General features: G+C 40.0%; 1 protein-coding gene and 1 long non-coding RNA gene across 12 annotated transcripts in view; one reads left to right on the top strand and one right to left on the bottom strand.

The window, feature by feature from the left end:
- The window catches only part of LOC122040420 (ankyrin repeat-containing protein NPR4-like), a 31366-nt gene extending 12616 nt beyond the window's left edge, over positions 1 to 18750 (bottom strand). The window contains exon 1 of the mRNA XM_042599732.1: positions 18659 to 18750. Coding sequence (XP_042455666.1) covers positions 18659 to 18740 — 82 coding nt within the window. The 5' untranslated portion in view covers positions 18741 to 18750. The remainder of the gene's footprint in view (positions 1 to 18658) is intronic.
- LOC122040421 overlaps positions 9842 to 26158 on the top strand; it is a 27639-nt gene continuing 11322 nt past the window's right edge. For 2 of the 11 annotated variants that reach the window (XR_006128610.1, XR_006128608.1), the window contains exons 1-8: positions 9842 to 10122; positions 10611 to 10678; positions 10787 to 11128; positions 11221 to 11384; positions 11465 to 11627; positions 12352 to 12443; positions 17995 to 18083; positions 21153 to 21320. This is a non-coding gene — a long non-coding RNA (uncharacterized LOC122040421). Of the gene's footprint in view, positions 10132 to 10610; positions 10679 to 10786; positions 11129 to 11220; positions 11385 to 11464; positions 11628 to 12351; positions 18084 to 21152; positions 21321 to 26158 lie in introns of those variants that run through there. The other 9 variants (XR_006128609.1, XR_006128606.1, XR_006128613.1 and 6 more) reach the window with 6 other exon arrangements.

The raw sequence follows: 26158 nt of genomic DNA, 5'->3' as shown, positions 1-26158 counted from the left end.
ATTTATATGAAACATCAAAATCAATCTCAACTTTAAACAATTTGCTTGAGTAAGATATTCAACAGGATCGTGTGAAATAAGGTGGCAGTCATTCACGTAATCTACTTAGAGTTAAGCGTGGACTTGACATGGTCAAGGTGTTGTTTGAGCAGATTCTTGAAAAAGAGTATGGACATAAACTCATACCTTTCTTTTCCATTTGTAATATGCATGCTAAACATTATATGATGACAAAATAAAAGGATGGCTAAAGTTTTGTATTCCAACTAGCTTCGGCTATACTTCAAAAATATTTGAAAGCATTATTAGATTATTCTTCATACATTTGCCAACGAGTTCAAATCATGCTTAAACAAAATTCAAACACATTACAATGATAACTTAAGCTTCAAAGAAAGAATGACAATCAACAAGAATGTTCAAATCAAATCCATTAGTAACTGACCGAAATAATGATCTCCATCATAAATCATTCTTACATGTAGTTAAGGATTTGCCAATTTGAAATATAAACTAATCCGGTTTTATGAGCATTTCAAGCCATATTTTTAATGGGTAGACTAATCATCCATCTTAAAATTTACAAAAGCATGACAATTAAGTACCGAGACTGCATATTTGCGGGGTTCAGAAATTACCTGTAAACTATTTATAATAGTAACACAAAGTTACTTTCATGTTTTCAAACAAAACATTAAAATGATGAAATTAAATATCAGTTTTTAGTCATTGAATTAAGTCCATAGTATTAGAATTCCAAAATGTAGTTTTCTGATCATCTGAAACAATTCATTTCCTATTCAGTATGCATTCAGGTGTTTCTTTGCACATCTTGGTTGCTTAAGAACATTATGTTTTGCTTCTTCAAAATTGATCCGATAAATATCTCTGCTGAAACCTAAGTTGACATTTAGTATGTATTTCCTCTTGTAGTTTTGCTGCTGCATTTGTGTGTTTCATCTTGTTAATATGTTCTCTTTTGCCGGTTGAACAATAAACTTCATCTCATTGTCAGAAAATGCAATTGATTCTAAAATTTGCAGAATTGGTTTTCAAACTTCAGTTATGGTAAATATTAGTAGACCTTTGCAAACTCCTCCTTCAAAACAGTTGATTTAGTATGTATTAAATTGAAGATCGTTTAGATAATAAACTATTACAGATGTCGGCAGCAAGTGTTTTAATTCTTTTTCACTTTGTTCTTTGCCAACACAGTGAAAATTCCCCGAGGGACCCCGCAACTGTAGCATATGCAAAGGTGTTTGCTGCTCACCATGGTTGGTGTCACAGGGGTAAATTTTCACCTTTGAAAACTCCTGCGCGGCAGTCAAGTTCCGCACTTGATTCGGCCTCCGAGTTGCACCACCAACGTGCTAGAGAATGCACAAGCCACGCACAAAGATGACAAGCCAAACGTACAGGAAACTCCCAACCTTTTGTATTCACTAACAAAGGATTACAATGGCTCTCTTGGCAGAATGCTCATACAAAACTCTCTTGTGCCTTGCCTTTGCCACCCCCTTGCCTATTTATAATGCATAGGCAGGGTTGGTTTGGCAGTTTACAAGCAGTAGCATGGCAGTTGGTTCAACTGCCATGCCACATGTCCCAAACTGCCAGCCACCTCGTCGCTGCCTTGGCGCCATGTCAAAGCCAGCCTGCACCCTTGTGCTGTCCATGGTTCTGCTCCATGGGCTTGGGCCGAAATAGCCCATTTTGCTGCATCCTTCCGTATGCTGCATTGCATGCACCCGCTGCATGCCATGGCTCACGATTTCTCCGAGCCATGCTTGGCCAAATGCTCCGATTCCGCGCGTCCGCTTCTTTGCATCTGTTTGCCACCGCCAAGTCGACCTCCCGCTCGACTTGTGCTCGGACAGTGCCCGCGCACTGCCACTTGTCCACCCGCTGCTTGGCATGTCTTGCGCACATGCCCACTTTGCTGGATCCAAGGAGCAACGAGCCAATCCTTGCGCCCAGCCATGCCGTCGAGTCTAAGGGGCTAACAAACCACCCCCACCAGAAGAAGTCGACGCCCTCGTCGATTGCTTCTGTAAGTATGCCTGGATTTGCTTCTCGAATTGCCACAAAGTAACATCTCTTTCCCATGTAGCCTCTGACTTGGGTTTTCCTTTCCACAGCACCAAGAATTCTGTCCTTCTATTCTTTTTGCTCATGCCAAATGTTCTGTGGTTCAGGATTTCCGCAACATCATCACTGAATTGCATCCGTACAACAGGCGGAGCTCTCTTGGCACAGCTTCTTGAGGGATCCATGTCATCTGCATGATATTTCTTCAAGAAACTTACATGAAATGTGGGATGTACCTTGAGCCTTTCAGGCAAGTTCAGCCTGTAAGCCACATTCCCAACCTTCTCCACAACTTGGAAAGGTCCGTCATACTTGGCAATTAGCCCACGGTGAGCATTCTTACTGCTTATTCTCTTCCAAATTTGAGGAGTTAGTTTCAGTAATACCTCGTCCCCAACAGAGAATTCCAAAGGCCTTCTTTTCTTATCAGCATACTTTTTCATCCTTCTAGTCGCTTTCCTCAAACTGTCTTGGGCTTCCTCAAGCAACTCCTGTTTTTCCCTTGCATATCTGTAGGCTGCAGGGCATTTTCCTCCAGACTTTTGCTTTGCTATCTCCATAGGAGTTGTAGGTTGCTCGCCCAGCACAATTTCAAATGGACTCTTTTCTGTTGCAGAGGACTTGTGCAGATTGTAGCAAAATTGCGCACTGTCCAACAGCCCCAACCAGTTCTTCTGACTTGCTGTCACATAGTGCCGCAAGTATTCTTCAAGGACATGGTTTATCCTCAGTTTGCCCGTCCGTCTGCGGATGATTTGCTGTTGAAAACTTTAGGTCGGTCCCCATCATATTGAACAAGGCCGTCCAAAATCTCTCAGTGAATCGAGTGTCCCTGTCACTCACAATGTCATTAGGCAAGCCAAAGAACTTTACCACATGACGGTAGAATAATTCCGCAGCGACATCCGAGGGGCAAGCCGAAGGAGCCACAATGAAAATGCCATATTTTGAGAATCTGTCCACCACCACCATGATGGAAGACATGTCGTCCACCTTCGGAAAGCCACTAATGAAGTCCATCGCAACAGAAACCCAAGGTTTCTCCGGAATGGGCAGCAGCTGAAGTAGTCCTGCCTCCTTTTTTCTTTCTGTCTTGTCTTGTTGGCACACAAGACAAGTTTTGACGTAAGTTTCTACGTCGTTCTCCATCTTTGGCCATATGTAAGAACGAGCCAATAAAGCCAGCATCCGCTCGACACCCGGATGTCCAGCCCATAGTGGATCATGAGTCTCTTTCAGCAACTCTTTCCGCAGACCACCCGCTGCAGGCACAAAGACTCCCCCCCCCCCCCTCTTGTAGACTAGGAGATCGGCCTCAATCCAATACCGCCGAATGACTCCATCTCTTACTTGCTGCACCAACTTCCCATAAGCTGTGTCGCTAGCAGCAACAGCCTTTATCCTGTCCATCATATCAGATTCTACTCTTGAGATAGAGTAGAAAGTAGCAAAAACTTCCTTCCGACTCAATGCATCAGCCACTTGATTGTGCTTTCCAGGTTTGTGCTCCCAAGCAAAGTCATACTCAGCCAAGAATTCCTGCCAACAGGCCTGCTTAGGAGACAACTTCTTTTGTGTTGCAAAGAAAGTGTTAGCAACGTTGTCTGTTCGAACAAGAAATTTGGTTCCCAGCAAATATACCCGCCAAACCTGAAGGCAATGCACTACTGCCACCATTTCTTTTTCATGGGCAGAGTACTTCTGTTCCGCTGCATTGAGTTTTCTGCTTTCAAAGGCAACGGGGTGGCCTTCCTGCACCAACACGCCGCCAATGGCTCTATCAGAAGCATCCGTATGAACTTCGAAGGGCAATTCGAAGTCCGGTAGTCGCAATACAGGTTCAGATGCTATTGCCGTCTTCAATTTTTCAAATGCTTCCTTGCATGCATCTGACCATTCCCACCGCATGTTTTTCTTTAGGAGGTCTGTCAATGGGGCAGCCTTCTTTGAATATCCAGCAATAAACTTGCGGTAGTAGTTTGCCAAGCCCAAGAATGATCGTAGTTCTGGAATAGTCGAAGGGGTCTGCCACTCAACAATGGCAAGCACCTTCTTTGGATCCATCCGCACCTTGCACTTGCTGACCAAATGTCCCAAGAACATGACTTCTTGGCTTGCAAATTCGCACTTCTCTTTCTTCACAAAGAGTTGATGCTTCCTTAGCCGCTCGAGCACCATCCCCAAGTGCTCCAAATGTTCCTCCAAGGACTTGCTGTAGATAACAATATCGTCCAAGTAAACAACAACAAAGTTATCCAAGAAGTCATACAGCACCTCATTCATTAAGTTGCAGAAAGTGGCAGGGGCATTGGTCAAGCCAAAAGGCATGACCAGAAACTCGTATGAACCATAACGAGTTACACAAGTTGTCTTTGCCTCGTCTCCTTCCGCAATTCTGACTTGCCAATATCCCGATCGCAAGTCAAGCTTCGAAAACCATGATGCCTTGCTTAGTCTGTCCAATAGATCTTGCACTAGTGGAACAGGGTACTTGTTTTTCACCGTCACTTTGTTCAGGGCCCTGTAGTCCACACACATCCTCAGGTCACCATCCTTCTTCTTTTGGAACAGCACCGGTGCACCAAAAGGAGCCTTTGATGGTCGCACATGTCCTGCTTCCAGCAACTCGTTCAATTGCTTCCGTAATTCCGCAAGTTCCAATGGAGACATGCGGTATGGCGAACTCGCAGGAGGGACCGCACCAGGGACGAGTTCGATTTTGTGGTCGATATTCCTCCTTGGTGGTAAGCATCTTGGCAACTCCGAAGGCATCACATCTTCAAATTTCGACAGAATGTCTTGAACACCAACTGGCAGTTCGACATTCTGGTCAGGTTTTGCATCGATCAAGGCTGCCAAGTAAGTTGTTTCGCCTCGCCTCAAGCCTTTCTCCAAGGATATGGCTGATATGATGTTGGTTTTCCCCTTGTTCTGGCCCTTTCCGTAAGGATGCACAGCCGATACGAAGCACGGGTTGGACTCTTGCATTACCATCACTCCATCCAAGTGAGGCATAGGCACCGTCTTCGTCTTTCGTAAGAAATCCATACCAAGTATGATTTGGAAATCTTCAAGTGGAATCACCATCATGTTCGCTTTCCCCACCTGAGTGCCAACAGTTAAAAGTACATTGTAAGCCATACCCACAACTGCTTGCGCCTTGGCATTCACCGACTTGATGTATTTCGGCCATTTGCTTACTGACAGCCCAAATTCTTGCACCAGTTTGGCAGATACGAAGGTATGAGTAGCCCCTGTATCCACCATTGCATATGCACTTTTCCCGTTCAACATCACAGAAACATGCAGAAGTTGAGAATGAGCCCGCACCATGTCCTCTGACATATTGGTTAGTAATTCAAGGGGCTCATAAGCAACAATTGTGTTGAGCAATTTTAAAGGATTGACAAGTGTAGCAACTTCCTGTTCGTAGTCATCCTCTTGGTCACCCAACAAGAGAGCGTTTAACTTCTCGCGTTTCGGACAGTCCTTGGCAAAATGAGGGCCGTTGCATAGGAAACAACCCTGATTCTTCGAGTTATCTTTCCCTCGAACCGCCGAATGTTCTGCTTTCCCTTTGCCATGGTTGTTCCCCGGATCCTTCATTTTAGCATCCTTCTTGCCTTCCTTCTTCCAATCTCCCTTCTTGTCCTTGTGAACAAAATTGGACTTGGAAGATGAAGACACGTTCAGATTTTCCTTGCTCATGCGAAGGTCCACCAAGGCGTCGGCAGCAGCAATTGCACTAGGCAAATCCCTCACGTTTTGCCTACGAAGTTCAACCTGCGCCCAAGGTTGTAAGCCATACAGGAAATTATACAATTTGTCCTCCTCGGACATGTTCTGAATGTCCAACATCAAAGAACTGAATTCTTTGACATAGTCTCGCACAGAACCACTCTGTTTGAGACGCTTCAAGCCGTCGCGCGCAATCCAGGAAGTATTGCCAGGAAGGAATTGGTCCTTCATTTCCTTCTTCAACCGATCCCATGTATCAATCTTCTGTCGGCCCGCATTTGCATCATCCACCATGCGAGTCCGCCACCAGAGTTTCGCATCGCCAATAAGGTACATGCTAGAGATTGTTACCTTCTCGGTTTCAGGCACTTTGGCAGCAACAAAGTACTGCTCCATGTCCCACAGAAAGTTCTCGAGTTCCTTGGCACTCCGCGTGCCTCCGAAAGACTTTTGTTCAGGAACTCTCACCAATGGACGTTGAGGCACCGCTTCGGAACTAGAAGCCATTGCTCTTTGCAGAACAATGATTTTGTAGCGAAGATCCTCGTTGTTCTTCCGTCTTTGCGCCATCTCTTCCATAAGAGATTCTTGGATATGCAACAGACTTCCCTCCAAGTTGAGGAACCTTGCCACCAGATCGCAAACGTCCTCTCCATCCGGCACCGCACCGAGCAAGGCTTCCACAACGGAAAGCCTTTCCCTTAGTTCGTGGCTACCACCAGCCATGAATTTGCGCTCTGATACCAGTTGTCACAGGGGTAAATTTTCACCTTTGAAAACTCCTGCGCGGCAGTCAAGTTCCGCACTTGATTCAGCCTCCGAGTTGCACCACCAACGTGCTAGAGAATGCACAAGCCACGCACAAAGAAGACAAGCCAAACGTACAGGAAACTCCCAACCTTTTGTATTCACTAACAAAGGATTACAATGGCTCTCTTGGCAGAATGCTCATACAAAACTCTCTTGTGCCTTGCCTTTGCCACCCCCTTGCCTATTTATAATGCATAGGCAGGGTTGGTTTGGCAGTTTACAAGCAGTTGCATGGCAGTTGGCTCAACTGCCATGCCACATGTCCCAAACTGCCAGCCACCTCGTCGCTGCCTTGGCGCCATGTCAAAGCCAGCCTGCACCCTTGTGCTGTCCATGGTTCTGCTCCATGGGCTAGCTTGGGCCGAAATAGCCCATTTTGCTGCATCCTTCCGTATGCTGCATTGCATGCACCCGCTGCATGCCATGGCTCACGATTTCTCCGAGCCATGCTTGGCCAAATGCTCCGATTCCGCGCGTCCGCTTCTTTGCATCTGTTTGCCACCGCCAAGTCGACCTCCCGCTCGACTTGTGCTCGGACAGTGCCCGCGCACTGCCACTTGTCCACCCGCTGCTTGGCATGTCTTGCGCACATGCCCACTTTGCTGGATCCAAGGAGCAACGAGCCAATCCTTACGCCCAGCCATGCCGTCGAGTCTAAGGGGCTAACAGTTGGGCAGTACGGAAAACTTGCAGTTGCTGCAAGAATGTATGCCCTTTGTCAAAAGCACAGCTATTGAAGAAGCTAAATAAAGACGGTGAGTTTCTACTACTGATATTGGAATGACTCATTGTCATCAAACCTTAACTGTCAAAATGGATGACGAATAAGACACAGTTCTAGGGTAAACATAAAAGTAAACATGAGGCAGTGTATCAGCAATTCATACACTTAAAACTGTTTTTAAAAATAGTGTGGAGTACATCGTAGATCTAGCTATGCTTAAGATCAGAACATTGAAATTTCACTCACAGAAGAATTTTGGCTAACTAGTTGTTGAATGATCGCAGAGGCATCAGTAATGACTTACATGCAAACCTACATCAGAGCTCAGGTCCTGTCATCGGAAGAGCTATATAACTCAAGACAAATGGGGATAGGTTGGTGAGGAGGACAGGCACATCCTGGTGTTAGATCTTGGCTAAAGGAAGAAGAATTCATGATGCATTTGTTGATACACATTGTCTTGAGCTGTATGAGTTTACTTGTGAAACGTTTGTTCACATAGGAGAGACTCTTTTAGTTTGATTGATATTTAGGAGAAGCTAGATAAATGGTAGACATCATTCTAGATCGTTAGTCTTAACCCATATGATTTTATTATTTGAAATTAGCACTTAAGTTTTCCCACCATATCGGAGGGGGTATTTTTTTTCTCAATTCTTTCAAAGTTAAGAGTTAGTTTGATGAAATGTTCTTTATCGATCAAAACAAATTGACCATTAGCCTCAAAGACTTGTGGCTCACGCTAATTGAAATATAATTTTTATTTAATTTCTGATAGTATCATCCTATATTTAAACAAACTGTATCAGCCCATCAAACTAACTTACAAAAATATTTTAATTTTAACATCAGATCTACTCATCTCTCCGGCCCAATAATTGTGACTCATTTAAAGTCTATTGGACTAAGTAGAAAATTTAATATCATATTGTACTCAAATAAATATTTATTATTTATTTTTCGTCAAACAATCATAATATTTACTTTTTGATTTTTTTTCCTGAAAATACATTTATTTCTATTTTCATTCAAATTTAAATTATTTTACATATTTACTAGGTTTCATATTAAACATATTATACATATTTAATATTTTTAATCTTTATTAATATTTAGCTTCTCATTTCAACCTAACAGGTTTTGTCATCTATAAGATGTCCTTGTCTTTTTTTGCAAGGGTAACTGTTCACATGGAAGTTGTCGGCGTTGGTTCACATGGTTGCCGATGCCAACTCACATGTGTTGCCCCTCCTCTTCTCTTTTATAAGCTCCTCCCACCTACTAATAATCTTCATCTTCGACAATGGCTCTTGTGGTGATGGTTTTGATGATGACGTTTGCCTGTGCTTCCTCCCTCTTGCTTTCGCTCCAACCATCCGCTCAACCACCGATCACATCCTCCCATGAGACCGTCAACGGGCCGAAGCCCCCAAAGTCTCTGTCTACACCAATCGAGTTGCCACCAAGAGTATTGCCTCTGCCACCACCACCCCTCACGAGGGTGATCACTACTACTAAAGTCGCTCCCAAAGCTGCCCCCAAAAAATAGATGTAAGTCACTAAGAACTTACAAGTTCAACGAGGAACAAAGACCTTGAATGAGGTTTTAAGGGATTCTTTATAATTTTCTTGATCTATATTAAGCATGTGAGTTTTAATTAAATCCTATACAAGAAAAGAAAAAAAAAAAAAGACAAAGACAAAGATAAAGAGTGAATAATCAAAATATCTGCACATATTTTAATTAACGTAGTGAATTCAAGGGATTATAAACATTTTATTTGAATGAAGCTAGTAGCTTGTCCTTTCATTTTTAGTTTTACAAGGCCAATTATAAATATTGCTCTAATTTTCTTTTGTATGGACGACTGCTGTACTAGCTAGTTGTGCCTGGTTCAGTTTCAACTGAACTTAAATATATAAATTTAAATATTTTTAATTAAAATATTTAAGTTTTTGTTGGTGTTTGGTCGATTGATCATGAGAAATTATGATTAGAATATGGGAAGATTCATACATATGTTTGAGCCATGACAGTAGATACATTGTATATAAGGTCATTCATTACTTATAAAAAAAAAAATCCAATTGTTTTAGTTTGACCATTTAATTCAAGTATGCATCTTCCTTGTGTTTACCGATGCTCCTAGATATCAATTATTTCATAAATTATTTGTGCATGGAATGTTTTTAAGTTTTATGTATGACAAATATAGTGTATATTACTAGATGTATTATGGAGAGGGTCTTCGGTTTAATTTGGTCGGTATTAATTAGTAATCAAATTACACCACTAAGAGCGGTATCATGCATTTAATTTCCAATTAATTTACTGCTTAACAAACCTTTAAATTAGCTCATTGTTGCTTGGCCCTTGCATATCCTCCGTTTGATCATTTATTTGGATAGATGCATCTATATCGTTTATATGTCACAATTTTTTTTAAATTTAAGGGGCATAAATGTCCCTTTAATGTTGTAAGCAAATGGTGAGGGCCCATAATTAGGGCAGAACCAACATCCCCCGCCCCGCAAGGAAACTCAGAAGTCTCAGCACTCGGCAGTAGCCGTTTCTCAGCAACGGTCACCTGCAGCCTCGGCAACAGCGCAGCAGTCTCAGCAGTAGCCTCCGGAATACAGCTAATATAGTTCTTAAACAGCGGCAAACTGAGCATTGTTTCCTCTCGTTCACTCTGGCAACGAGGATGCCGAGCGTTTGCCGGAATGGAGGTTACGGCGAGTGCTTCTCCATTAAAAGGGTTAGCATTGTGAGAGATTTAAGCTCCTCCGTTACTTTTCCTTGTATTTTTTTTTTTTTACTGTTTCCAGAGATTGACGAATCGAGTGATCATTAGGTTTCCTGGGACCAGGAAACCATCAATCGGAACCTTAGTGAAAGGGGATTCTTTTTTCTTTTTCTTTTTTTTTTAAAATCTCTAAGACATTAAAGCCAAAAACCAGATACTTGTGTCTTCCTTAGCAAGTTGATCTTCTTCCACTATGTTTTCTTATTCTCCTAGTATTTTCCGTTGGCTATTTTGAAAGCTTGTAATCCTTCTGAAACCGCCACAAGTTAAGCTACATGCAGTTGTCATCATATCTAAGGCTTTTCAGTTTGGTAGAAATATATATGAACATCATTAATTTTCTTGTGTTTCTAATTTGTTTCCATAAATTGATGATTAAAGAATTTTGTATTATTATTATTTTTCAATTGACAAAGTCATCAACTTATAACATTTGACAGTATATCACAACATTAAAGGAACAATTAGAGCAATCAAGTGCTGAGACTACACCGAATAGAACACACAGGTTTGTTGTAGCCTTTTCAATTCATTTCTTTTTCGTCTTGAAAATATTTGATTAGAAACAAATATTTTTTTGGAAAGAAAGTGCAAGTCATCTATTATGTCTTAACAGGGGAATGCTAGTGGGAAATTATCATAAAAAGGAGATAACTTTGGCATTGTTCTGTTAAAGTTTTTTTGATGACAATGAGGAGAGGTTCTGTTAACAATGGATTTGTTTGGTTGCCCCTTGTCGTGCACACAGCCGTAGCCACCAGAGGCTAGAAAGGCTGTTCCTACTGTCTTTCTACTTCTCTTGCGCTTCTGTGTCTCTCCCTCTATGCCTCTCACTGTCACTATTTGCGAGATAGAGAGGTGAACATACTTCTTCGTCCTATCCGTGGAAAGCTTGGGCACTAGAACTCCTCTAATTCAACTTGTCGTTCCAAGAAGCAAGCATACTTCTTCCTTCTTGGTGAGTCTCTCTCTCTCATTTCTCTTTCTTTATCACATCCACACAAAAAATTGTACATTTGCTAACTTTCCCTTTTTTCCTCATGCATTGAGTGGACCCTTGGATGATTGTTTGAAGCTGTTGAGAGGCCAGTGGGACGAGCAAAAGCTGGTCGGTCTCCTCACCTCAAAAATCTGTCATGGGGACGACACAACTGCTGTTCTAAAGGTCTATGATGCTGTCGGTGCTTGTTTTCTTCAGAGACTCATCTTAACTGGTAATTCTTGGGACCTTTTCCTAATAACTTCAACTTTTGTTTATTTTCTCATGATTCAAGTTCCTTGGGTTTTCTTTTAGGTATGGGAAAGGGATCTGGTGGGTTTGGTAGCGCCGAGGATAAAGGGCCATATTTGAGGCTCTCCATCACCCTTCTTACTGCATTGTGTCAGGTGCCAGAAATTGCTTCATATGAGGAAATGGTCTCTAAAGTTCCTCTTGTAGCTGAAATAGTTACAAAATCGTGAGTTTTTCATTTTGGTTATTTTTCTTTTAAAATCTTCAGGTTGTATTGAGTAATTTCTATGTCAAAGAATTCAGAATTTTTTGCTATGTAATATCTTATCTTGTTGTGATACACATGATTGATTTTCACGTACTAATTGTAGACGCAGTTATTTGAGTATTTTATTTAATAATTTTCTGGACTTATTTTTTTATACTCTAGCATTCTTCATCCGGTATTGTTGTCAGTATATTTACAACAAATCGCTACATGATCAATTCTTAGCTTTGTCTACTTGTATCAGTACAGAAAATGGTTCGAGTACATACCGATATTTTATCGCATACTTTCCTTGTGGTTGCCATTGGCCAACCGATTTACCTAGTTATGGAAAACATCCTTCTTTTATCCGTTACTCATGGATACTCATCATGTTTGTTCTTGTTATTTTGTTCTTGTTATTTTGTTCCTCAAAGATAGCAAAGCTAGCATCACACGAATGTTGATCATATCTATTCTTGTAACTTGAATAACTACAATCGAAGTTTGATGTTATGCTTCTGTACCTTTGTTTGCTGATGTTTACAACAAATACTAAAGTTCACATTTCATACTGTTTTCAGATGGAGCAAAAGTATTTTTATTTTAAGTTATATAATGTAATCCCTCTGTAATCTTCTATTCTGATGTTGAGTTTTGACTGCTTTGCTTGCACTGAAACTAGTTTGGGTTTTGGATGCAGGTCTGACCCTTGTCGCTGTTGCTTCGGATAGTGGAAGAGCAAAGTTTTATCAACCTGGAGTCAATTACCTGTTGCTCTTGCTTTGGATGCAGGTCTGACCCTTTTTTTGAATACTCTAAATGGGACAATACTTTTATCTTGCGGTAGTCAATTACTCAAGGAATTCTATATTTTTGGAGTTTTCTTTTCCCTTCATTTACCGTGTTATGTTGAGGTGGAACACACTATCATCAATTAATTTTGTAATGCCTTGTTTCTGCTCCAAATGTTCTGTAGGGTCTCGACTACAAAAAAAATGAAAAGGCGCGGTATTTAATGTACATGATCAAATGCTTGGTTTAATGTAGTAAGACATTTAATAAGCTGCAGGCGTTCTCCGCTTTGGAACGTGAGCACGTCAAACCACCTTAAATGCAGGGGTGTGCTGGCGACGTTTTTAACATCAATTTTAATCAACGGTGAAGGTATGATGACATATTTTTTACTTCTAGATCCAACAGTTATCTTAGAATACCACGGAGAATGAAAAGTCATTTCTTAAGTTATCCTTGCCAAAGCTTTTAATGGTGGCGATTTGATGGTGACTGTTTTTGTCTAGCACACTCATCGGATGGTAGAGAGAAGATCCCTACAATTGATGAGAAATTGTGCGATACTGCCATCATAGTCTTCTACTTCTCGTAACTATTTTTGCTGCCTTTCACTGTTGTGTTATTGCGCTCTTCTCCTTTCTCCATCGTTTGTGCCTTCTGTCCTTGTAAAGATAAGTAAGTTGTGACTCCTTCAACTGAATTTTTCCCTCCTTTCTCTGCTCTTCCGCTTCCTTCTTTTATCCTTTGCAACTATGACTGTTCGTAGATCCTTCATTAGGTGGTATGAGACTCAATGGGTGATTTTCCCTGAGGTTGCAGGACCAAACTATGGGAGCTTTACGCCATTTCGTTAGACAATGAGATTAGGATTCCCCAACGAGATCATCGACATAACATTCCTCCTCCCGGTTTTACTACTTTCTTCTATGGTCAATTGATAGGCGGTTCAAGGTTTCCCATTCCCTCTATACAAGATTTAGCTCATTATTTTTGTATCTCCTTATCTCATCTACATCCACCGTATGATTTGCTGCATATCCATCAACTTCCGGATATATGACATTCCCCTTAACGAAGTTATCTTCCTATATCTTTTTTACATTCAGCCTGCCGAACCTGGAACCTTCATTTTACTGCCAGGAATAAATGTAAATTTTTGGGTGACTGTCCAACTTCCAACAAAGCATGGAAAGATCGATTCTTTTTCACTAAACTACCTAAACCCTATATTTAACCTACTCTCTCGCTCGACGAACTCCACAATCAACTTAAGCTGGGAGACTACAAATCGGAGACAGTGTACTTGGAGACGACCTTCATTTTTAAGGACCTAATATTCAACGCAATCCTCTTGGTGAAAAATGAGGCGTTGCTTCATCTGGTCGGGTTGAGCCCAAAAAATGTAGCTTGGGTGAGGTTTTCATGTCTAGTAGATTTCTTTTTATATTAACTATCCTTTCTTTGTCTTGCAAAGTAAACTTTGTATGACGCTTCTATCAGCAAGAAACTGAACTGGGAGTTAGACTTCCCAGCGACCTGCTCATGTTGATGAATAAAGCTAGGGAGTCTCATTAGGTGTTAGTTTCTCTTCCTTCTCTTGTATCCAACATTGTTAATAGTGAGGGTTTGAGTCAATCGCTGATACCGTCATTCATGTGATGCTATATTCTCCGGTAATCGCAACTTCTACCCAAATGAATGATCTAACAGAGTCACTTGAGACAAGTGCTCCATTAGAGTTTTGCTCTCAGGAAAAAGGGATGATCATACGACAATCATCCCCTCTTAATCTTTCTGCCCCTAATGGGAGTCAAGGGCGTATTTACGAAGCCAAGGTCTAGGAGAAACATCATCGCCTCCAAATATATCATGTGGACGACCTTGCAGAGGTGGCTGCTGAAGGGGAGAGCTGTGAAGAAGAAGAAGAGATTCGTTAGACCAATTAAAGGGCATGCTTCAATGCCTTCCTTCAGGAAGAGTGACCCTCCTTTAGCGGGGGAAATTCGCCTTATCCTCAAAGACACAACTCCGGAGAAGCATTGTCAAATGCGGAAGCGAGAGCTAGGGATAACCCCTCAAGCCACTAGCCAATCGCTTCCTCTCCCCCATATGCCAACTAAGTTAGAGGCTTTAGATATTGGTCAGATGTCTCCTCCTGTCGACGCTGAACAAAGTTCCCCCTCTAACTTGGCCTCTCTCAGACTTGAGGCAGCCAATAGACAGAGGGGACTCAATCCCTCTCTTGAAGAGCAATTGAAATATTATAAGGAGGTTCTGATACCTAGCATGAGTATTCTTAAGCTAATGGAATGCTCAACTTTCTTTGATCGGAAGGTATCACATCCTCCTTATAATATTTTAATTGCTCTTCAAGAGAGGGGCTGAGCCCCTTTTGTTTGTCGGTTGCCTTAAGTTTGAGAGAAGCTAAGTTAGAGGAGGAATCCTGTTCAGCGTCGATAGGAGGAGACACCTGACCCATGCCTAAAGCCTTTGTCTCAGTTGGCACATAGGGGAGAGGAGGTGATTTACTTGTGGGTTGAGGGATTATCCTTAGTTCTCGCTCCCGCATTTGACAACGCATCTCCCGAGTTATGTCTTTGAGGGTAAGGTGAATTTCTCTCGCTGAAGGAGGGTCACTCTTCCTAAGGAAGGTGTTGAAGCAAGCTCTTTGAGGGGTCTAACAGGATCATCTTATTCTTTGCAGCTCCTGCTTCAACCACCTCTGCAAGGTCATCCATAAGAGATATTTGGCCTCCAGACTCTCGATAATGTTTCTCCTTGACCTTGACTTCGTGAATCTGCACTTGACTCCCACCAGGGGTAGAAAGGTTAGGAGGAGATGATTGTCGTAGGACTAACCTTTTTCCCTGAGAGCGAAACTCTGATGGAGCTCTTGTCTCAGGTGACTCCGTTAGATAAGTCGCATAGGTAGAAGCTGTGATTGTCAGAGAATAAAGCATCGCATGAGTGGCGGTATTGGGGCTAACTCAGACCCTTCACTATTAATGATGTCGGACACTAGAGAAGGAAGATAAACTAGCGCCTAATAAGACACTCACCTTTATCCATCGACATGAGCTGGTCGCTGTTGGATGTCAACTCCCAGTTCAGTTTCTTGCTGATGGAAGTGTCATATAAAGTTTTATTTGCAATACAAAGAAAGGATAATTAATACATAAAGAAAATTACTAGATATGAAAATCTCACCCAAGCTGTCAGTCAGCGGCATATTTTTTGGGCTGAACCCGACTGAACCCGACCAGATGAAGCAACGCCTCATTCTCCACCAAGAGGATGACGTTCAACATTAGGTCCTTAAGAATGAAGGTCGTCTCTAAGTACACTGGCTCCGATTTGTTGTCTCCCATCTTAAATTATTGTGGAGTTCGTCGAGCCAGAGAGTAGACCAAGTATAGGGTTTAGGTCGTTTAATGAAAAAGAATCGATCTTTCCATGCTTTGTTGGAGGTTGGACAGTCACCCAAAAATTTACATTTATTCCTGGTAGTAAAATGAAGGTTCCAGGTTCGGGAGGCCGAATGTAAAAATGATAATGGAAGATAACTTTGTTAAGGGGAATGTCATATATCCGGAAGATGATGGATGCGCCGCAAATCATACGGCAGGAGTTGGGTTGCTGTTGAGATACCGAAATAATGAGCTAAATCTTGTATGGAGGGGATGGGAAATCGTAAGCCGCCTATCAATTGACCATAGAAGAAAGTAGTAAAATCGGGAGGAGGAATGTTAGGTCGATGATCTCGTCGGGGAATCCTAATCTCATGGTCTAACGGAATGATGTAAAGCTCCCGTAGTTTGGGTCTTGCAGCTTCAAGGAGAATCGTCCATTGAGTCACATACCATCTGATGGAGGATCTACTAGCAATCATAGTTGTAGAGGAAAAAAAAGCGGAAGAGTAGAGAAATGGAGGGAAAAATCCAGTTGAAGGAGTCACAACCTACTTATCTTTGCAGGGATAGAAGACAAAAGATGGAGAAAGGTGAAGAGCGCAAGAACACAATAGTGAAAGGTAGCGAAAATAGTTAGAAGAAGGCTAACGGTGGTATTGCAGGGATCTTCCTACCTTCTGATGAGTGTGCTAGACAAAAACAACCACCATCAAATCACCACCATTAAAAACATTGGTAGGGATAATTTACGAGGTGACTTTTCATTTTCCGTGGTATTCTAAGATGACTATTGGATCTAGAAGTAAAAAAGGTGTCACTATACCTCACCATTAGATTAAAATTGACGTTAAAAATGTTGCCAGCACACACCCCTGCATTTAAGGCGGTTCGGCGTGCTCGTGGCCCAAAGCGGAGAGCGCATGCAGCTCATGAAATGCTTTACCACATTAAATTACCAAGTATTTGATCATGTACATTAAATACCGCACTTTTTCATTTCTTTTGTAGCCGAGACCCCACATAATATTCGGAGCAGAACCGATGCATTACAAAATTAATTGACGATAGTGTGTTACGCCTCAGCATAACACAATATATGAAGAAAAAAAAGAATTCCAAAAATATAGAGTTCTTGGATTAATTGACTATCATAAGATAAAAGTACTGTCCCACCTAGAGTATTAAAAAAAAACAACAAAGCATAAAGCTTACTTATCTACTTTAAAGGGCAAATACAGAGTTCTACAAGAAGTAGGTAGGAGTGTAATGGAGATAAACCCTTTATTGATACGATAGAATCTAGAGTTGTCGCAAGATCCATTAAAAGAGGTTCACAAAAGAAATCACAATTTTTATGATAAAATCTGATGTAAGCCTAGCAGAACCATTGGATTAAAGTTTTCTAAGCCTTTTTCAGCAAGAATTCTTGATCAGACTAGATCATGAAATTAGGTTATGGATGCGATTTTAACTTGGTAAGTTGTATCCATCGGGTTTAAGCAGAGCTACCGGTGATATGCCATATAACAATTTGAAGTAATCTCAGATGAACACTATGTAATTCTGAGTATCAAAGATTCAAAGCTATTTTTAGGAAATTTATCTGATATATCTCATTATCTTAGTAACCAATGATTGTACTAATCCAACATTTTCTTAGCCTTTGATATCAACATAATTGATAATGCCCATTTGATTCAATTAATTAATCAATAGGGTCAACTTATTTCAGTCAGATAGGAGATAGGTTGACTTTGGGTCGACCAATAGCCTTCATCTTAGTTGGAGTCAATTTACCAAGTTTAAGACGTCCCTTGAATGATGCAAGCGGAGAGGATACATTCAATGTCCTATAGCAGGATTTAGTCAGCATGGTTATAAAGAATTTCAGAAGTAGTGCCTACAAGCTAATTTAGGCAAATTATCTAGGACATTGGTTGCCTTTTCCATTTCGTTTTTTTTAATGAGCGGTCTTAAATGGTGATGGTGAAAAGCACAATCAATTGACATGACATATTAAATATTATGTACAAAGTATTAATGAAAGATAATTAGCAAAGAAACATAATGTGCACTACTTTCTGCCCTCAGTCTCTAACACTGTCTTTCTGGCTTTCTGCCCTCCTTTATTCTTTCAATAGAATGGTTGAGTCTCTCTATTGATATCAATAGCCTGCTCCTTTGCTTGGGGGAGGCATGTAGTGCAAAAGAAAAGATGGCAGTTGCAAAGGTATAAATTTCAGTATATCCTCGTAATTTAATGTTCCATAAGCATAGTAATCCATTGAATACACGCGTGTGTGGCACGCTTACGACTAAAGATGTTTGCCAATCAACACAGACCATGTTCCATGTAGAAACTCTACTCTGATTGTGAATTTTAAACTCACAAGATCTAGTGAATTTTTTTTTTTAAAAAAAATCATATATGCAAGTGCCAATATATTAGTGATAGCAAACCAGCATCATAGCTATCGACTTCAATTTAACTCACTCCAAGAAGTCATGTTTCATATTTTCCTTGTATATTGACTGTAACTCAGTGCTTCTACCAAACATAATTAATTTATATTTCAGTGTTTATAAGACTACATAGTATTAGCTTAAAAAATATGACTTAGTAGACCTGGGAGGAGCAGTAGAAGATTTACTATCTGCAATAGAAAGAGAATACTTGAAATACAAAAGAAGAGAAAGCTAACACCATATATTGAAAGCTTCCTAAATGAATAAATTGTTGCAGCTAACATAAGCAACTCGAACCAGAGCACCAGAAATGTAATATGTAATACATTTACAATGTACCTCTGTCTGGTAGCATCACTATTGCTAGATCAGCATCCACAAGGGCTTTAACAACTTCACAGTTTGTGCCCGTCACAGCCATATGCCCCTTCTTATCTGTCGTCCTGGCAAGATGCGGATCCTTTCCAAGCAATGCCTCTACAATTATTAGTTTTATTTAAAGTTTTCATTAGATTAATATTAAAATTTTAGACAGTAAATAAACAAGAGTATCAACTTATTTCATTCATATTTCATCTATTTATGGCATAATTAACACACTATTTATAGGATGCAACACCACTCATTTGACATTGGAGCAAACCATTGCATATTGATCTAGCAAATGTTGAAGGTACATAGTAGTCCAAGGAAGGATTGGTATCACTATCGACTGAATTTTATAGACCACAAATAATAACACAATTACAAAGAAAAGTACTAGAATTTAATGATCTCTTAGTGTCGCCGGCGATGAAGAGACTAGATCTGTGCCGGCGACACTGAGCAGAGGAGATGAGGGTCGGTGTCGGCAGAGGAAATCGCGTGAGGAAGAGATCTTCTTTCCTTGGCTCTCGTCGGCCGGCGAGGATGGATTGGCCGAGAGGAGGAGCCGGCGGTGCTCTCGTGGCGGTCGGCTGGCAACGCTAGGCAAAGGAAGTCGGCGTTGGTTGTGGTGGCCGGTGGCTAGCTAGGCCACGAGCATAAAGAGGGGAGAATCGGCAGAGGCTCGGACTCCTTGGCCGATCACCTTGTACACGAGGGAGAAGGCGGTTTTTGTGGCGCCGGTTGGGAAGGGCGGTTAGGTCTCGGCGAAGATGAAGAAGAGGGCGCGTCGGGGAACGGCTCGGGCACGCGGGAGAGAAAAAAAAAGAAAACGGAGAAGAATAAAAAAAAGAGAAAAACAAAAGAAAATAAAACATTTCCTCGCTTAAATTGGGTACTAAACAGGTTTCCCCGAGGCTCCGTTTTATCCCCGTAAACTCGTGCATACGAGCTCCGAAAATTTTTTAAAAATTCCGAAAAATTCTCTTAAGATGATATGCCCATTTTTGGTATTTTACAAAAGTTTTCATTAGATTAATATTAAAATTTTAGACAAATTATTATTGCTCAACTAATGCATTGGTAGCAGAGTTTAGAGTGCCAAACATGTAGAATTTGAAGAGTAAAAACAAATTGTATTGACACTTTAGAATAATGAGCTCAATACTCATCTACATCATATAAGGCAGTAAATAAACAAGAGTATCAACTTATTTCATTCATATTTCATCTATTTATGGCATAATTAACACACTATTTATAGGATGCAACACCACTCATTTGACATTGGAGCAAACCATTGCATATTTGATCTAGCAAATGTTGAAGGTACATAGTAGTCCAAGGAAGGATTGGTATCACTATTGACTGAATTTTAGACCACAAATGATAACACAAGTACAAAGAAAAGTACTAGAAACATGCTTTCACCTTTGTTGATCTCTTAGTGTTTCAAAACATAAGAAGGAGCTAGGACAATGATATACAAAACTTGAGCTTTATGAGGCATTTTAAAAACATTGTAGAATTTAATGATCTTTTACTTACCGTCCTTTGAACTCCAACAGCTATTCTCTTGCAGCTTGGTTAGGATTAGGATTGGTAATTCTTTTAAGTTCACTCTTGCAGATTGATTTCTTTGCTCCTTTATTTGATTTTTGACTCATCAGAACAGATTTAGGAGTTGGCGAATCAATTTCTAATTTCTCACATTTCTTACTGGGAAATTTCTGAATAACAATAGGTTTTGTTAAGAGGGATTTGGATAGGACGCCCATCATTGCTTCCGTCGGCTAGTTGTGGTGTAGTCTTTTGTGTTAGTACTGTCTTTTTCTTGGAGTAGGTCTCGGTGCGTTCTGGAATATGCTTTTGATATGCAATGTGGTGATGTTTTTTCTGGATTCTTGAACAGATGTTGGGTTTTCTGAGTTTGTTCTTGATGAACATCTAGATGATGGTATTGGATTTCTGCAATTGTAATGATATATGCTTTGATGATGGAGTGGGAGTTTGAACAGGTGTTGAGTTTTTCTGCATTTGTGTTGATGAACGATCTGGAGAAGGAGTTGATAGTGAAATGGGTGTGGAGTTTTCTGCATTTATGTTGATGAACAATCGGATGATGTTGTGGGTTTGTGAACAGGTGTTAGGATTCGGTTTTGGTTTTTTTTGTGTGCTTGGTTGTGGTTTTGGTATTTATGTTATGAGAGCATCTCGGGTTTGATAGCAAATGAAGATGGTGAGGATTTGGAATAGTTTTGGGTTTGAATTGTGATTTATTTGTAAGGATCGGAATTTGCATTATTTTAGTAAATGTTTTTTTTTTACTTACCTACTGATGCTTTGATTGTATATGTATGATTAGCAATACCAAATAGATCACCTTATGTTAGTAGAAGAACTATGCATGATTACTTGTGTGTTTACATATGATTAAATCGAGTTTCTCTATTTATCTAACTAATTATAGACATGGGCATGAGCGGTGATAGTATGGGATGGCTGTCATGGGGAGGACCCTTCCAAACATGAATGATAAAGAAATGTAGAATGGCTACGGATGGACAATTTATATTCTCCTAAGAAGTACCTCTCAATGGATCATGAATAAGGACCAAATGAATGTGCGCTAATAAAGGTTGCCACAATTGCCTCATGTTGTTATCCATTTATGCTATGTTGAAGTTATATTGTGAATTGCCTCATGCTTACTAAGTTACAGTTCTGTCTTATGAATTGCATCATGTTATTACCCATTAGGCTAAGTTAAAGTACTGTTGGAAATTGCTTCATGCTTACCATGCTGAAATTTGGTTGTGAATTGTTGTAGATTTACAATGTTCAAGTTCTGTCCTATGAATTGCCTCATGTTATGTTCCAATATGCTATGTTGTAGTTCTATATTGAAATCACATCTTATTTACTACGTTGAGGTTCTGCTTTGTGAATTTCAGCATGTTAATCCTGTACGATAGGTTGAAATTGTTCATAACTTTTACTTAGACTTGCTCTTGTGGACATTGAAGTTATGTTGGAGCAATACCCATTTTTTCTAGCACTGTTTTTGTTTTGCTTCTCCTATCACTATATGGTATTTTTATTAATAAGTGTGCTTTTATTCTCGGTGGCTCCTCGAACTTGACCACGGCCATGGAGATGGCGGTCCCGGCTATGTGGCTTAGGCCTACCGACAGCTTTGTCAGATCCCTCGTTCCTTTTCAGTCAGTATTCACCGTAGAACTAGGGTGGATACATCGTGTCTAAGAGTATTTTTCTTTCTTTCTGCTTTAATGGACTTGAATCTACTTGTATCGGACTAGTCTCTGACTTTTGGCTCCACCAACAATTGTAGTAAACTATAGGTTGGGATCTCCTTAGTTTCAGATTAGTGGACCGATAATAGCCTATAGTTTCAGATTAGTGGCCGAGTCTCGGATCATATTACATTTGAAAGTTTAGAGATGAATAAGTGATAACACGTTGACTAAAGTTAAAAATAGAAACTAGATTCAGTTCATAGAAAAAATTATGTTTCTATAAACCACTATAAATCTCGGACATTAAGTTCAACTCGAACTCCAAGATGAGTTCACATGCCGGGTTAAGACCTAACATTTAAAAAAATCTAATATTGCAAGTCTAAAGTCAACAAAAAAATCAATTAGAAAAATTAAAATACAAAGGCAACACGTAACACATTTATAAGCATTACTAAATGCATAGAATTTCGTTGAAATTACAATAGAATGACAAAAAAAAGAGAGAGAAGAAGTTTACCCTTAACCTCTCTTTATTATTAAGCATTACATTTAAAGCGGTAGTAAGATATCGCATGTCTCTCTTTATTATTACATCGATCGTTACATTTAGACAAACATAAGTTTTAATTTATTGTTAAATAATCGTTACATTTTAAAAGGATGCCTCTGGGTAGATAGTAGTCTAACACTATTGAACAAATTTCATATCAGATTAGTATGGCTAAATTTTTCAAAACATCAGAATTAAAATAACTTAATCAGAAAATGAGCAAGACAATTCAAATATTGGACGAATTCAAGCTTTTTACCACAAGTAAACGCAATATATATGACCTCGCATGACAGGATGGAACAGGACACCAAACTAAACTACTTCATCTACAAACTAAACTACTTTCTACAGAACCATGGATAAACATAAATCGAGACTAGTAGCCGAGTTAAATGTCTCCCTTATGTGCTAGTCACTATTCCAAAAGCTAGTAGACGTCCGAGATTTACCTCCTCCGTGTTTGTCCTGAGACGGGTTGGCGGGGGCGTTGGGGCGAGCTTATTCGTCTTTTGCCACCATGGATAAACATAAACAATAACAACATTTGATGCGTCATGACGATGCATACATCTGAATTTCCAGATCGAGCTTTCCATCATGACTGTAAAAGTTACCAGGAACCACAAGAAAAACTTGTCCGGAAATAATTCAAATAAAATTTTCCATTGTTGGACGGAAGCCTTAAGCTGAAGCTCTATTCCTGTATCTGTCCTCACTACCAGTTTAGTAGATGTCCTAGAAGGACGAGATTGACTGTAACACACTACTGAAAAGTTATGATATGAACATTTACATTTATCAAACATATTAAGCAGCACAAAGATGTCGCCGTCGTCGTCATTGCTTGCATTGAGCACTAGTAATGGCTCCGCTAGAGTCATAGAAACTCGTAGTGGGATATCATAACTGAAGTTGTAAATTGTGAAGTTGTGCTCCGTCGTAAGGTGTTGTACCAGGGCTCCATATGGTGCATTGAAAGAGCTTTCTTTGACAAAGCAAGGGCGAGACCGATAGCTACATTCCTTTTCATGGTTTGAAATGAATCCTCAAGATAAGGGACATATTCTTTACATTCGTGGATAGAATGAGAACAACGGATAGATAAAGACTCTATCACTTGTTCTAGAGCGTAGTTTCGAATAAATCCAGGAGTTGAGGAGGAGCGCCGGGCATTTAGGACATGTAACTATGAATCCTTTCTCAAACTGCAAAGTGTCTATTTTAACACCCAACAAAAGATCAACAACATATTAACTCGGGAAGAACCACAAAAGATCAACAACATATAAACTCGAAGAAGGACCTGGTAGATAGGTGGGATGAGATGGCCGTTGCACAGAGCACATCTAAGGATATCGAGCTTTATCCTCACCGTCGTCCACTCTGAAGGACTGGATGAGTTACTCTTCTTTTCCATATTTTCAGTTGAGGGACTGGATGAGTTACTCTTCTCTTCTATATTTTTAGTTGAGGGGCTTGATGAGGTACTCTTCCTTCTTCTCTTTTTCCTTTTGCCACTGGAGTGTTTGATTGGCATGGAGGTCGAGCGATGAAGCACCGTCGTCAATGCAGGAGCAATTAGAAGAAGGCGAAGGCGAAGGCGAGAAGAATGTGTAAGCGAGAGGAGAGGCAGTTTACAAGCCGAGAAAGAGAGAAGGAAAGGATTCTGCAACTAATTTAATGTCTCTTTTTTTTACTTTAATACATCTTGTCTCTTTAATACGTCTTGTGACCTACAGATAGACAGCTTTTGAAATTATTTAAGGCATGTGACTGGATAACATATCAATAAAAAGCCACCGTGTGATGTCGCTGCCCATTCTCATGATGTTGCCTTCAATGTGATTGTCAGACGATTGGGTGGGGCGAGGGTAGGAAGTTAATGTGAAGCAAATGTGTGATGAGATCCGATTGAAGCATACGGAGAAAAAGGTGTTCAACCATCTGGATTCTGTCATCTTGGTCCAAACCCGTAATATTGTTTTAAATCTGATTTAAATTTATTATAAGCTCAAACTGAAATTAAATTGACCTCCATCTACTTTATACCCAATAAATCCTAATTAAAATATATATAAAATCTTAGTCAAATTTGATTAATAATTCTGTTGATCATTTGGAAGTGTATTGTTTAATACAGAACCTGACTATAGGATATTAATCGAGGCTCGCTTTAGGCACAGTCCATTAAGGCCTATACCTAGGTTCTCAATTTTTATTGGGGTCCATTATTTTTAAAATATTAAATATATTTTTATGTGCTTTCATCTCCGCAGTCTGTCTTGTCAGAAATACCATAGCCTCTCGCTTAGACCGACTGCGGAGATGAAGGCGTCCACAGTCTCTTGCCCGTTCGACCAGTGGAGCATGGACATTGTGGGGCCATTGCCCATGGCGACAGGTGAGCGGAAGTTCCTGCTCATCACAGTGGATTACTTCCAAATGGGTCGAATTCGAGCCGCTGGCAAGAATAACCGAAAAGATGGTCATGAAGTTCATCTGGCAACACATCATCTGCTGGTTCGACTTCCCGCGCCGGCTCGTCTCAGATAACGGAAGGCAATTTGCGTGTCAGAAACTCATAAAATGGTGCGGAGGATATGACATCCAGCAATCTTTCACCTCCGTGGCCTATCCTAAGAGCAACGGGTAGGCTAAAGTCGCAATCGGGAGATCTTGCGAATCTTATGCGCACAATTCCAAAAGAAGGGACCGGGGTAACTCTGTTCCACATGGTGTATGCTTGCGAAGCGGTCGTCCCCGTCGAAGTCGGAGTTGATTTCGATCGGATACAACACTACAGCGAAGACAACGCCCAGCGGAGGCTTTTGAAGCTGGACTTGGTAGATGAATCGCGTACTATAGCTCAATATAATCCTTAAAATATTATCATTTATAAAGAACTAAATGTGAGCCTTTTTAGGCATGACGCAAAAGAAAAAATAAACCATATTTTTTATACCTAAACTAGAATAGTTGTAAATGATAGAACGGAGACAAAGGGAAAATCCAACAATTTATGACTATAAATACATCTAAATAAAAGTTAAACTTAATATATATCAAGGAAACGAAATGATAAAGGTATCTAACTCATTATTGCTCAAAAATAATAAAATTTTCTATTTCGATTGGACAAAATATGGATGAATGCATCAATATTTGAATTTAATTAATTAAGGAGCATAGTAGCAGCACAGATTAGCATGTTAGTGTTAGGTGTGGTTTCTCTTCTCCAATCTCAACGAACAAGAGAAGCACAGAGAGAGGGAGTTGGAAAAGGGGAATAGGGGAACTAAAAAAAATTAAAAATTTTATTTTACATTGTATGGATATGATAAAAAATTTCTAATCCATATTATTATTAATTAAAGGAGAAAACATCACTAATGAAAAGGAAACTAACAAGAAAATACTAGGATTGAGAGATAGAAGAGGAATAGATTTGTATCTTATAAAATAACATCTATAATTAAAAATAAATTTAATTTGTTAAAACAAGAGAGTTCCTTTATGACTTTATCAATTGGAACCATAATGAGATTTTTCCGAAGCATTGATTAGAGATGGAGATCATGTAAATCTTTAATCACGTGGGTCCTATTATAAAAATATATTTAATATATTATAAATAATAGTTCAAATTTTTAGAAAATGAGATTG

The sequence above is a fragment of the Zingiber officinale genome, chromosome 2A, assembly GCF_018446385.1.
Source record: "Zingiber officinale cultivar Zhangliang chromosome 2A, Zo_v1.1, whole genome shotgun sequence".
NCBI classification, from domain to species: domain Eukaryota; kingdom Viridiplantae; phylum Streptophyta; class Magnoliopsida; order Zingiberales; family Zingiberaceae; genus Zingiber; species Zingiber officinale.
Note: the sequence above shows the minus strand (reverse complement) of the source record. Positions and strands in the feature narration are given on the sequence as shown.